This window comes from Durio zibethinus, chromosome 9 (assembly GCF_047325235.1).
Source record: "Durio zibethinus cultivar Kanyao isolate XHJ-2024 chromosome 9, ASM4732523v1, whole genome shotgun sequence".
In the NCBI taxonomy this organism is placed as follows: domain Eukaryota; kingdom Viridiplantae; phylum Streptophyta; class Magnoliopsida; order Malvales; family Malvaceae; genus Durio; species Durio zibethinus.
The window spans coordinates 25,885,387-25,900,435 of NC_143170.1; the positions used below are offsets into that span (position 1 = coordinate 25,885,387).

The 15,049-nt window shown below is 28.8% G+C and overlaps 1 protein-coding gene across 1 annotated transcript; it reads right to left on the bottom strand.

Annotated features, from left to right (window-relative positions):
- Positions 1-5,811: 5,811 nt before the first annotated feature.
- Positions 5,812-13,126, bottom strand: LOC111312645 (protein IMPAIRED IN BABA-INDUCED STERILITY 1-like). The gene is made up of 9 exons (XM_022913097.2): positions 12,411-13,126; positions 11,089-11,373; positions 10,600-10,917; positions 9,904-10,131; positions 9,028-9,125; positions 8,388-8,475; positions 7,749-8,285; positions 6,762-6,894; positions 5,812-6,296 (listed from the first exon to the last, which is right to left on the bottom strand). The coding sequence occupies exons 1-9, from the start codon at positions 12,837-12,839 to the stop codon at positions 6,277-6,279; spliced, it is 2,136 nt and encodes a 711-aa protein (XP_022768832.2). The 5' UTR covers positions 12,840-13,126; the 3' UTR covers positions 5,812-6,276.
- Positions 13,127-15,049: the final 1,923 nt, after the last annotated feature.

Consider the following 15,049-nt stretch of genomic DNA (forward strand, 5'->3'; position numbering starts at 1 on the left):
ATTATAATAAAAAAAGAATTTGAATAATTTTTTAATTATAATTCAAAGTTTATATCATTTAAACTTATTTGCATTTACTTTATATTAAATATATACAAAACTATTATATTATTATTTTTATTAATATAATAAATATAAAATATATATTTTATTTTTATCAAATTTATATATAATTTTTATTAAAATTTTAAATCATGTTATATTCATATATTTTTTATTTTTATATTTTATTATCATATTATTTTTAAAATTATCAAATCTACTTAAAACCAAGGGCAAAAAAATGAAAATTTTAGAGCCCGTCTGAGTAATTTGCAACAGCATTTAAATTTTTAATCAAATTGTTGGAGTAATTTTATTGCGACTTACCTTGTTGTAATTGCAAATTAGCATATAAAAAAAGTATAGTTAAACACTGAAGTCTAACTTTTTTATTGTTATATTTAATTAATTAAAAAAATATTACACGAATAAATTTTTTTAAAAAATTTATAATTTTTAAATATTAATTTTAATGATATATCAATTAATCCAAAAATAAACACTTAACAAGGGTTTAAAATTAATACTACATTAACATTTAAAAAAGGCTTAAGAAAATAGTAAATAATTCATATTCACGTGCGTCACATGTGATTTTAATTGAGAACACCGTTAAAGCCAGCGAAGGAAGAAAATTTCCCTTCTTTACATTAATAATAATCAGAGGTGGAAATGATAGCTTGACCACATAATTAACAAGTTGTTTTGCGATAATCCCAACAATAATTCCTTCTAATTAAATTTAGAGGTATAAATAATACATTAATACTCGAAAATTACTCGAGTTTGATTCGAAAAAAATTTGAATTCGATTCGATTATTATCGAGTCGAATTCGAACTCGAATAGCTCGACTTATCGATAGAGTCGAATTCGAACTCGAATAGCTCGACTTATCGATAGAGTCGAATTCGAATATTCTTATATCGTCTCAAATAACTCATGAGCTTAATCGAACTTTTATATTTAAATATATTTTTATTATTTTAATTAATAAAATATTTCAAGTTCGAGTTCGAGCATAAATAATCGAACTTTTATCGAGTATACGAATCGAATTTATTTTTATATATTAATTGAGCTTAATCGAGCGAACTCGAATAATTCGAATTCGATCACGAATCGAGTTCGAGTTTAAAAAATAAAATTCAATCAAATTTAAACCGAATATTGAGTTCAGAGTTATAAATCGAGCTCAAACTTTTCATTATATCAACTCGATTCGATTCGATTACAGCTCTAATCAAATCACATTATATTACATAACAGTTCAAGAATTCTGGTGCTCCTCATGCTTGGCTGGATTTTGCAGATCAGGATCCTCGTGCCTGGGTCCCACCATTAGTCAACTAGTAAGCACAAAGTCAACGTGATGGACGGTGGGAATTTTATAAAGATGATGCGTGGGAGACACTAAAAATTATCAATTCATAAAATAATCCGTATCTAATGAATTTTGATTTATCTTGATTTGATAACATTAAATTTTTTATGAAATCGAATGTCAAATTAGAGACGATTTAATTTTTTTTAAGTTGAATTCAAATCAAAGTCAAATTTTAAGTATCACCATTCTTATATGATTCGAATATATATAAGAATATTTTTTATTATTTAGTTAATTTTATATTTATATATTTATATTTTATTAATAAAATTATTATTTAATACTTTAATTTAATATATTAACTTAATAAAGATATTACATTTATATATAATTAAGATAAAATTTATATTAAAAATATTATTTTATAAATATTATATTAAATTAATTTTGATTTGGGTTAATTGTAATTTATGAATATACAAGTTATATACGAAAAATAATATTTTATTATTATATCATATCGAAATCAAATGTAAATTTTAAAAGGTTGAATCAAAATCCAGATGAAAAAAAATTAGAATTTCAAAAAGTCTAAATTAAGATTACCCTTAATGAAATAGACTTCTTTCACGTTATTATGTCGTTTTAGAGTTGAATGTTTAATAAAAAAATAAATATTAATTGTTAATCCGTAAAATTATTCTTATCACGTCATTTTTAAAATCGAACCCTAAGAAAAACATAAATGCCCATCAATTTTCAATTTATGAAACTCTAAGTTGTGAGATTGCCATCATCATTTGTTTTGTGGTGAAGTAATTATGTTAACCTTAATGGAAGAGAGGACTCACCTAATTTTTAAGCATAGGAAAGGGAAATTGATTATTATTTACATTTTTCATTTTTTTTTACTTTATAATCTTTCATATTTAATTGATATACTTAAAGTCATAAGAGATCAAATTCTCATCTTTCATATTTAATTATATATTTGAAGCCATAAAATATTAAATTTTAATTATTAAAATTAAAATTCTAGAATTCTTCCAATAAATTATACCATCATTAGCCATGTTTAATTATTTAAATTAATCAATTTATATATATGATTTTCAGATTATTTTTTCCAATTCACGCCCAATTGAGAGGAGTTATGCTTTGTATAGTTTTTAAGTTTCAATTTAAAACAAAATATTAAATATTTTTCTACTCTGTATTTATTCTTAAAATAGGATTGTACCAACCGCATGGAATACAAAGATTCACAACAGAATTTGAAAAAAAAAAGGTTGATATTATTAATGACATTTAAATTATATTGAATTATTTAATATGATATTTAAATTTTAAAAATTTTAAATGTAATATTTGACATATAAATTTATTAATTAATGTAGCACTTAAAATGATTATTTATCCATTGTGTCATTATTATATCTAGTCATATTAAAAATAAAAATTATTTAATTAATAAATTTATAATTCAAATATCATATAAAATTTTTTTAAATTTAAATATCATATTTAATATTTTATTATAATTTAAAAATCATTATGTCTTAATGGTTTTGAGGGGTCGTTATATGAATTCGAAAACAAAAAGAAGTCATCACTAATCTGTTTTGATTAAATGTGATTGACTTCTTATTAAAACTTATCATTTTAATAAAAATTTTAAAATTAATTAAAACTTTATCAAAAAGATAATTTTGGGTTTGTAAAATAATTTGAATTCGAAAGTTAATTATACGTGAAAAAAAATTAATATCTCAACGACACTCGTTTAAAATGATACTAAGTAATTATGTGTTAGCTCTTAATAATAACTAAAATGGTCTTAATTTTAATATTTAAAATTTAATTTTTTTAATTTTCTTTAAAATAAATTTTTAATTTTTTAGTATGCTTGAAAAATAAATATGAACATTATATATTGAAAAATTACTAAAAATATTTTAATACTTTGATAATATTAAAAAAAACATCTTATATAAAAAATTTTTAAGAGTCATTACTCGTAATTTTCTAAAATCTTATTTTTGGTGGCTCATATTTTTTTTTTATGTTCATGCTAAAAAAATTGTAAAATAATAATGTCTATAATTTAAAAACAAATAATATTTTTAAAAAAACCTTATACACCTAATCACTTAAGTAAAACCGTAAAGTAATAATGTCTATAATTTAAAAACAAATAATATTTTCTAAAAAACCTTGAAATTAAGTATTTTTATGTTTAAGTAAAACTACTTACACACTTATACATAATAATTGGTAATTGCTTTTATCAGTATATTACATTTTTCATTTTTTTTTTCACTTATCCTCTTTCATATTTAATTATATATTTGAAGTCATAAGAGATCAAATTCTCATATTTCATATTTAATTATATATTAAATTTTAATTATTGAAATAAAATTTAATTGATGAAATTAAAATTCTAGAATTCTTCCAATAAATTATACCATCGCTAGCCATGTTTAATTATTTAAATTAATCAATTGCTATATCTGATTTTGAAATTATTTTTTCCAATTCACGCCCAAGTGAGAGGAGTTATGCTTTGTATAGTTTTTAAGTTTCAATTTAAAATAAAATATTAAATATTTTCTACTATATATTTGTATTTTTAAAATAAGATTGTACCAACCGCATGGAATATAATGATTCACAAAAAAAATTTGAAAAAAAAACGATATTATGAATGATATTTAAATTATAATAAAATATTTAATGTAATATTTAAATTTAAAATTTTTTAAATGTAATATTTAAATTATAAATATTTTAATTAATATGATATTTAAAATATTGTTTATTTGTTATATGTTATCATTAAATTTGATCATATTAAAAATAAATATTATTTTAATTAATAAATTTATAATTTAAATATTATGTTAAATGTTTTATTATAATTTAAAAATCATTCATAATATTAAAAAAAAAAAAATCTTCCCGACATTTTCTTCCGTACGAAAGTAAAGAGATAAGAAACCATGGGCACATCCATATCCCCCATTTTATAAAGACACATTGGCCCATTAGTCCCTCTCCCACTCTTGTCACTGCACTGATTTTGCAGCCCATTCCACCCAAATGTTCAAATACCGAAATACGCCGTTATCCTTAGAGATGTAAATGATATATTAATACTCATAAATTATTCAAATTCGATTTAAAATTTAAATTCGGTTCGATTATTATTGAGTCGAGCTTGAGTAGTTCAACTTATCGATCGAGCTGAGTTCGAATATTTTTATACCTAGCTTAAATAGCTCGCAAGCATAATCGAACTTTTATATTTAAAATTTTTTTATTATTTTAATTAATAAAATATCTCGAATTCAAGTTCGAGCACAAATAATAAAACTCTTGTCGAATATAAGAATCGATCTTATTTTAACATATTAATCGAACTTAATTGAACAAATTCGAATAGCTCGATTTTAATCACGAATCGAGTTCAAATTAAAAAAATAAAATTCTATCGGATTTGAACCGAGTATTGAACATTGAGTTGAAAGCTAAACTCAAATTCAAACTCAAATTTTTTTACTGTATCAACTCGACTCTACTCGACTATACTCCTACTCATCCCCCACTTTTTTACAATCTCTTTGCTCCCAGTTCAAATTATCCGATGCCCTTTGCTTCTGAATTCTAATATAGACTGAAAATGAATTTCATATCATAATTCAACCAAATTTAAATCTTCAGAAATTCAGTGATTATAAAAAAAAATTTTATATTATTTTAAAATTTTATTTTAAAATAATATGATATTATAAAATCTCGATCTTCAAACGTGACACGTACACTTGCATGTATCAACTGCTTTGGAGCAATTGCTACTACGTGCGGGTAACAACTAACAATTGCGGGTGTTTAAACAAAACAGAAAAAATAAATAAAAAGTAAGAGATAAGAACCATGGATTGTGCATATAAAATTTCTCCTAATCATGATTGGTATACGAGATAATTAATAAGATAAAATGATAATTATTTTATATTATATTTAATTTATATTTAAATAAAAAAATAAAATTATAAAAAAAATTAATTATTTTTTATAAAAATAATTCAATCCTCTCAAAATAAAAAAATTTATTTTTAATTCATAAAATTAAATTTATATATTTTATTATACTTTTAAAAATTATATTAATATTTAAATTATATAAATTTTTAAAAAATATAATTTTGATCAATAAATAAATTATCATATTCTAATTATTGTTTAGTTTATCCTTTGTTTTTGGACAAAACTCATGATTTCACAGCCACTGGAATCAAACAGGATGGGTTTTTTAGGTAATGTCATAACCCTGTGTGGCTATGACTTGTCCTGACTCCTGACTCCTGACATTAGACATTTCCAAAATTCATTGCTTGACAAAGGACCTAAAGAACTACCAAAGAAACACTGAACTATATATATCAGAAGAGAGAGAAGCCAGACATTTATAAGCCTTATGAATCATGATCAAAATACACAATAGTTCTCACAATTAATTGCTATGAACCCATACATGATAAGGTCAGTCTTGATGATGAGAAATTAAGGAAACAAAAAGGAAGTGAGTAGAAAACTTCAATTGGAAGGTTAAAAAATGAAATCATGGTTCTTTGCAGAAAGAGACCGACCAGCCACCCATGGCCATCTTCCTTTCCTCTTCCCTTAAAGCTCTATGAATTGTAACATGCAGCCGTACCATCATATTGTAGTTTCCCAGTTTTGTTCTTCACCACTTTTGTGCAGAAGCTTCAACTTGATGTTGTTATTGGTATGATTGATGGGCATGGCATTGGCAGCCGACTTATCACTTTTTTTCTTGGAGTGTAGGATCCTGAATCAATGCCTTACTGCCACTGAGCCCTTAGACCTGACAATATCTGAAGATTACTTCCCATGTTTTCTACCTGCAATACAAATTACTAGTATAAGTCAATGTTGGCCTGTATAATCTTGTTCAATAACATCAACTTACTGAGAAATAATTTTGCAGTGTGAAAGGCGAAAGCCTTGTGCATATATACAGCTTTCGTCATTAATCAAGTTCTATCTTGTGGTTGCTTTAAATAATAAGTCACCATAAAGTGGTAGAGAAGAATTGTAAGTTAAAACACCAATAATAGCCACCATAAATGTAAATAATTGTCTAACCAGGTTTTGTTTCCACACACAGTTAATTGTGTCACACTTTATTCATTTAATGGACTGAAATCAATTACATATAGATTTCAAGTAATTCATAAAGCCAACAAACTACAAGGGCAACAGGGCTCAAAAGGCAGGCACTAAACTAAGGTGGTTGGCAACAGAAATCATTTATATTAAGTAAAAACAGATTAGTAGTAAAGTTGCTTCTGTTGTTATTGTTATACCTCTTCGGAACCATGACTTTCGAATTGCTTGGCGAATCTGCCGTTCATGACGTTCTAAGAGTTCATCAACTCTATGTGATTGAGACAACAAAGGACCTGAAAATTCAACCTTGTCCCCTTCATCTTGGTAAACCTGTCAGAACAACAATACATAATTTGATCAATATAGATGTTCTAATGAAATTGATGTGATAATATCTACTGATTTGAGTTTAGGGGCATAGATAGAAATAGGTTCTTTTTCTTTATTCTTTTAGTTTTAACAGAAAAAATAAAGAGAACTGCATTTACAAAAGTCACATTCTTCTTTTTCTTTCTCTCTGCTAGGTATGAAAGGCAGTTTCCTGTTTCATTTTGGCGAGGAAAATTTTAAAACTAGAAAATTTATGGAAAAAATTGATGCTTCCATTTATTTAAAATAACATTTTCCAAATAGTCAAGTTACACTTGCATGCCAATTACCTCACTTCAGTAATGTAATGGCTACCATTAAAGGTCAAACCTAAACTTGACAAGCCTCCAATTATTGAAGTTCAATACAGTTATCCAACATTCTTTTTCTACTTTTAGTTTCAGAGATAGACTAATTACATTTCATAACAAAATTTGTCACCAAAAAATGAACAAAAAAAAAAAAAAAACCAGGGAAAGGAATAACAAGACCATGGTTTCCCCTTAAAACTGACACTGCACTTAGTAGCATTGAAAGAAATGATAAACCTAAATGGATGGAAACTCATCTGCTATAGTAGACCAAGTTCAAGGAAGTAATTATTTTCAGCCCTTCAAGGTTTGAAATTTTATTAAAGTATCCATTTTTTAGTTTTATATCGAACTGAAATAAATCGAGATGATTTACATAATTCTTCATGCAATATTGAATTCAAACTGAATAATTGATGCCACATGATCTGCAAAAGAAGTTTAAATTAGATGTCAAGAACAAAATTTTGATGTAATTTCTGGTTCTAATATTTACAGACATACCAAATTATTTCTCTTGGCTGCCATTTCCTCTCTTTGATAAAGTGCCAATGATAGCTCTTGTGAGTGGTATTCATCAGAAGCATCAAATGAATCTGGGCGCTCGAACTGGCTCCATTGTTTCTGCGTAGCATGCTTGGAAGATTCACATGAATCATGGCCTCTAGAATCAGTGCGACCTCCATATATTGCATCCCCATTTTCATGTCGTTTTGAATCAAAATTATTTTGTGTATGTAATTGAGCAGAAGGATCTAAAGAATTGTAAATGTGACCTCTTGAGATAGATCTGCTGTATGATATTATGGATGCATCATCTTTTCGTCTTTTGGCCCATGCAAAGCCACTTGATGTAGAAACTTGTAATGGACCAGAGAAAGGAATATCACCTTGGGATGCATGCTTTACATGGGTAGCCTCTTCTAGTGCATCAGTAGATGGGTTTGACACTCCCTCACTGATAGTGGCATTTCTTTGCTTTGAGTTATGGACATGGTTACCATTAATTTTCTGAGAAACTTGAGTTTGTGCAACAGCATCCTGCATGTAAAAGAAATATAGAAAATTAGTTTTCCGGATAACCATAAATATAAATATAGGGTGACGGGGAAGAGAGAGAGAGAGGGAGAGAGATAGATAGACCTCAACTGGTGCCAATTTACTTATGCCATGGGGTTTTATTATTGGCTTTCTTGTTTCAGGCCCGCGAACTCTTCCACTTATCTTTTTCCTGAGAATTCATTGCAGTTTATTCATTGAAGATGATGTTAAACAGTGTTAAGTGGTTAAATATGTGGGTATATGGTGGAATTTGCGGATGATCATCATTGTGTAAGGTGTATAACATGCATGAGTTTACCACATACTTTCTAAAACCTCAGAAAAAGAAAAAGATGAGGTACACAAACATCATTTGAGCATTTCAACGTTTCATGGAAGCAAATTATTTTGTCTGGAAATTTTCAATAATTGGGGGAGCTATCTTAGAAACTAAACGATAATACTTTCCGTTAGATATTTATCCTTGAATATGAACATTCAGGTGAGTACAAGGAGCCGGCTTGTTCATTTAAATGATATGATACCTTCCAAAATACATAGAATGACCTAATTTTGATAGGACATCTAGCTGAAAAGAAAAAAAGATTGAAATATTGGGAAAATATTGAGTGGAATGCCACAGTAATTAAAATTCAATGCAGATGGACTTAGCATTGATCCAGGTTCCAGAAAGCTACCTAAATTAATGTCTCCATAAGCATATGTTTATTAAAGTTCTCACCGCTTTGCTTCTTCACGATGTTTTGCATCAATCTCTTTGCTAGGTGGATATACTGGCAAGCTTGATGGATCACATGCATAAGGCTTTGTTGTGAAATACTGAAAATTGTAGATTAAGAATCAGAATATTGAAAATGAGGGAAATAAAGCTAATAAGTATAAGATTTGCACAAGCATGTTTATAACACTGGATATTGCATTTGTAATGTTCATCCCTCCGAAATAAATTTACAATGCACACCCTTATACCAGTAAACTCTTCTCTGTCGTAGCCACCCCCTTAATAGCATAGTCTCTTTCTCCCTCTTCTGTCAGATACTTTCTCTCTATCAACCCTCCCCATCCCTTCTCTCTATTCTCCTTAACACAGTAACAAGAAGTTCCAATTCTCCATCCATTTCATTCTTGGAATCAGCCACTGCTGCCAGAAATCACCCAAGGCCCAGCCAAATGATGAGAGAAAAGCACTACTCTTTAATGTCCTCATTACATCTTCCCTTACCTGGATCTTTTTTGTATGGTGTCTCATTATGTCTGATACACATCCAACCATATTAGGGCCATCCATGTCGCAGCCATTTCCATAGACACGAAGAGGGACATCCCTGCTTCAAAGTTGCCCTATCTGTTAAATAATTTGTTTGTTGCCCCAAATTTCTTGTCCATGGCGAGGGCATTTGTTTCAATTTTTAGCACTGGACCTAAATGTAAGGGTGTTTAGTGGTGTCATTCTAAGTTTTTACTTAAATTCGGCGATTGTGGTGGCCTAATATTTAAGTTGAAGTACTAAACCTATCAGATTAGATGCTTAATAAGGGTTAACAACAAGTTACAGTTTTGCATGAGAAATGTTAATGGTGCTATTTGGCATAATTACCTCTGATGCAAGAGCAGAAGAAGCAGTCCCACGCTTGTATGGCTCCACTGAAAGCAAAGTTTCTATTAGGTTCACAGCAGTTGCTGATAAATCTTTAAAAGTCTCCCGAAGACTACTATCATAAGGTTGTTGTGGTTTGAATAAAGTTGCATGAGGAAGTCTGGATTTTTTCCAATAATCGTCAGGTGGGGACCCACAGAGCTTGAAAATTTTATGCAATTGTTCGACCTGTACAAAATCAACATACTTTCATTAGTCTCAGATATGTATATCTCAAGAAATTATCTCAAGGATCACCAGAAAACAACGAAGAGATTGAAGTTAAGCAATGATCATCAGACAAAGCACTCTCATATAGAATTTTCTTATCAAACTTCTAAGATTGATACAGTAGCAACAATTCTCAAAAGAATTACTCAATAAAAAGACACATGGACTGGCATTTCCAGAGACTCCTTTTGGCAGCAATGTTGATTCCTAGTAAAATTTCCTATGCACCGTGAAAATTGTTCTGCTCTTGCAATTGATCCTTTTCCTTATTATGAGTTATCAATTATTGTACACCAGCTCATGTCAGTTTCCAATGAAACTGACCTTTTGTTTTCTTTTTAAAATATACATAAATAGTATTTGTCGATTTTAAAATTACTAAGATGAATATAATGTAAAAGGTACATACTTTAGCAAGGTGTTTACCTCTGTTCTTCCTTGCAGGATAGGTTTCCCAAGGAGAAGCTCAGCAAATACGCAGCCAACACTCCAAAGATCCACAGCTGCAGTATAATCTGTAGAGCCCAACAAAAGTTCAGGGGGACGGTACCATAAGGTTACGACACGACTTGTTAACGGTTGCCTGTGCCCAGAACCATAGAAGTTTGCCAAACCAAAATCGGCCATCTTTAGGATTCCTTCATTATTTACAAGGAGATTTGATCCTTTAATGTCCCGATGCATTATACCCCGTGAATGGCAGTGATCAAGTCCAGATAACAACTGCTTCACATAGCATTTAATCTACAAAACAAAATCAATTTTCATTGTTAAAGATGCATTTTTCTATTTTATTAAGGCGTGTGAATACTTCACCAGTTTTTCTCAGCATTATAATGCATTCATCTTCGGGTTTGGGAAAACAAATTTAGGTTTTGGTACTCCAATGCCATCACAAAGGCAAAGTGAACAAACCTGTGACTCGCTGAACTTGATGTCAGGACAAGACAAAAGTCCAGTGATATCATGTTCCATGTACTCAAACACAAGGTATATGCTACAAGACATTTGGGAAGTAATTATTCCATCCAATTTTATGATGTTTGGATGGTCAAGCCTTCGCAGAATCAATATCTCCCTTGCCATGAATCGAATGCTCTCAGGCTCAAAATTGTCAAACCGCACCTTCTTTAGAGCAACTATCTTTTTACTCTCAAGATCTCGAGCCCGGAACACAGTGCTATAGGTACCTTGTCCTATCTGTTAAAGCAGTTGACATGGTACAAGATTATTACATCAAATATCAGGAACAATATGGCATTCCAAGACAATGTTGATAGAAAACGGTTAAAGAAATAATAGAAATCACAAGCCAAAAAATAAATAATCACATCCCCAGTAGTAACTAGATTTAAGAAAACAACAGTTATCAGCCAAATTTTGAAAATAAAAGCTGCTCTTGGAAGAACAAGGTTCAAGTTAATATTGTGAATTCTATAGCAAAAGAAGCTTCACATGTAATTGAAAGGTTAACAGAACAACTATGCACCAATAGTCGTCCAAACAATTCAAAGAGCTTCTAAATCTGAATGGTTAAAAGTAGACTTTACCAATTTTAAACATGAGATGGTTGAACGACATGAAATAATAAGAAAAAAGACCCGAAAGTGTCAAGGTTTAAAATTTTGATAAAATCTATGGATTAGGCAAAAACCAAATAAGAATTTGAAATGGCAATTTTTCTGTTTTACAAAGATTCAATACAAAACAAATATAACACAAATATACGAATTGCTGGTTATAATTAAAAGCGACTCAAAATATGTGCATGTAACATGCATGATTAACAAGCAATCCTCTGCCTGCATAGCATACAATTTAAAAAAAAATTATCTATTGTCTATTACCAACAGTAAATAAATTCACTCCAACCAAATGCATATACAAATTGCTGTAAATTTTTACAGCTCTTCTTAATTTCTAAAGGGTATATAAAAGCAAAAATTGTTTGTAAGGAATGAAAATTTACACTTGAATAAATTCATAACGAAAACATAAAAAACGCTAGAAAAAAAAAAAAAAAAAACAGTAAGAAAACGTGAAAGAAAATGTTGAGTTCTTCCATTTATCTCCATTCTTCACAAAAGAATATAAAAGAACAAACAAAATCCCCATTACCCAACAAACACAATGCTCTCAATGAAACTACACACATCAAGAAAATGATAAAAAAAAAAAAAAAGAAAATTTATCGGAAAACATGAAAGAAAAAGGGAAAGAAAAAGGAAAATCCAAACCTTCTCAAGCTTCTCATAAGAGTCAGCCTTGAGTGGAACCCAACCCTGGATAGCTTCACCGGCGACGGCACTAAGCCAAGCAGGCCACCCGGCTGCCACGTGTTCACCTTCTAAATACTTTTGTAAATTCCCCAACCTCAAACTCAACGAGTCCGATCTCCAACTCGCCTGACCCGACTCACCCAACTCGCTCCCACTCATTCCCAACCCACTACCCAAATCACTGACACCCCCATTATTACTATTCTTTTTTTTCTTCTTGCTACCGCCACCGCCGCTGCTCCTATTCTTCTCACGCTCCGAGAACCCGACCCGAGACCGACCCGAATTGGTCCCGGCACTACTTGCACCCGCATTGTCACGTAAAGCGCCGGAGTTGTCGAAAGCAGGCGTCACCGAAACAGCCTGCTTGGAACTCACACAACCCATTAATGGCCGTTGATCATGTGATCAATAATCAAAGATTTCAACTTTCTTTCTGGGTTTCCTTTTTTGGCGCCAACACAACGCGAAAAAAGAATCAACAAACAGTGGAGGAGGTGAGTTGCAAAATGAGTTTCAGGCTTTCAGCTTCTCTCTCTTCTTTCTTCCTTAAACAGAAAGAAAAAAGAGAGAGCAAAAAATGAAGCCTTTTTATACAATGAACAACCAAAGATACAATTTTTTTTTTTTCAAAATTTTGTATTCATATGCATTTTTTTGGAAGCGACAATTGCGGAAGATAATGAATGGAGAAAGAAAAGATTTTAATGTGGCTGTCAAACAAACCACTCTGAAACTAACGAAATCAACGGAAAGATTGACATGAAAAAAAAAAAAAAAAAAAACTTTGATGATATCTTTTTTGCATGAAAAATTTTGGGGGAATTAATGAAAAATAAAATAAAATGTTAGCACCCTGTTTTGTCGGGGAGTTTATATTCTTCGTTCTTGTTTCTGTCTGTGTAAAAATTTTTGTTTGTCAACTCTGTTTTAATGAAGTTTGTATGATTCTGTGTTTGTATTTGACAAAATGAGTTCAAATATGGGCAGAAAGTTGGCTGTCATTTTACAACAAGTGGAATCACTTTTTTTTTTTTTTTTGCAATAAAAGAAATAAAATTTTTTTTTTAAAAAATATTAGTAAAAATAAAAAATTTTTATATTTATATTTGTTTTGAGTGGTTTGTATGTGGAACACTTTAATTTTTTATTTTAAATTTGAAAGATTTGTGATGTTTTTGCTTATGTTTAATCATAATTGTTGGGTTGTTGTTGACTAAATTAGGTTTTTGTCTTTGAAAATTATGAAATATTGGTCTATTTTCTTATAAAAAAATTTTAATTTTAAATATGTTAAATTTACGATATTTTCATGATTTTAATATGAAATTTTATTGTAATTTATATAAATAAAAAGTTTATTTTTGTTTATATAAATATAAATTTAGGTTTTTTTTTTTAAATTTTTTTTCATATGATTATGGTTGAGAATTGAAGAAGAATAATAATTGTAGGATTGGGCTTTGGAATTTTTTGTTACGTAAGAGTGGGGATGGGGGGGATTTCACATCCTACAAAAGGAAAGGAGACCCCTAATGAGAACATGTGAAAGAGAGAGAAAATCCCAAAAAGAAAAAGAGAGAATTCATTTCATTGAATAAGGATTTGATTTCTAACGTTTATCCCCACAATTTTTTTTTTTTAATTTTTACATTTTGTGCAATATAATTTTAAATCAATTCAAATAAATTTATAAAAAATTTAACTTTTCATAACTTTTCCAATAAAACAAACACAAACAACTAAAAAAAAAAAAATTATTTTTATCACTTGAATCCAACAATCATTAATTTTTATGTCTTCTTTCTTGTGCTTTTTTCACTTCTCATTTATTACACTTTTGCTTCTTCTTTTTTTACATTTAATAGTAATAATAATAAAAAAGTGGGTCCAAAGAATTTGAGTTGGAAAGCCAAAATCAAAACAAAATAAAGCATCTCCATCTCTATAATAGGAGTTCAATTTCCTCTTTTTTTTCTTTTATAAAATTTAATACCAATCCCTAATCCCTAGTGGAAAAATATCTTATGTTATCATCTTTTTGGCAAGTGTGACATTGATCATTTAAAATTTTTTTCTTGAAAAAAGGACACAAACTTTTTTAGGTGTTGGGATGGAAATAGGATGACCCAAGAGTTCATATTTGATGATTATGGAAGGTTTTTTTTTTTTTTTTATTTGTTGTTTTGATGATAGATCTTTGGGACCACTCTTGCCTTGGCAGTGATTAGCTAATATTAATATTACTAATTTTTTAGAGTTATTAAATGATTGTTTGAATTCAATCACATTTTTCATATGATATGATTAAATTTTTCGTATCATCAATTAAATATATATATTAATTTTAATAAGTTTCATTCGGTATAAAAATTTTGTTAAAATTTTTTTAATATTTCAATCACAATTATAATAATAATTATTATTATTTTTAATCTTATCACAATCAAATCACATCATTAATCCAAATAAAACCTAAATCTCTCAAATTTGCCCCCTTCTATCCTTTTTCTTTCTTTTGGCTTTTGTAAATCATAGAGGAAAAACAATTGGAGACATCAAATCTAGCATTGGATCTTGGGATAAGTTGTGAAAAG

Excerpts from the sequence above, each read along its gene's own strand:
- LOC111312645 (XM_022913097.2), bottom strand. The coding sequence starts at position 12,839 with ATGGGTTGTGTGAGTTCCAAGCAGGCTGTTTCGGTGACGCCTGCTTTC. Across the intron at positions 10,918-11,088 it reads TCAAGTTCAGCGAGTCACAG|ATTAAATGCTATGTGAAGCA; the intron begins GTTTGTTCACTT and ends TTTGTTTTGTAG. Across the intron at positions 10,132-10,599 it reads TCCTGCAAGGAAGAACAGAG|GTCGAACAATTGCATAAAAT; the intron begins GTAAACACCTTG and ends GATTTTGTACAG.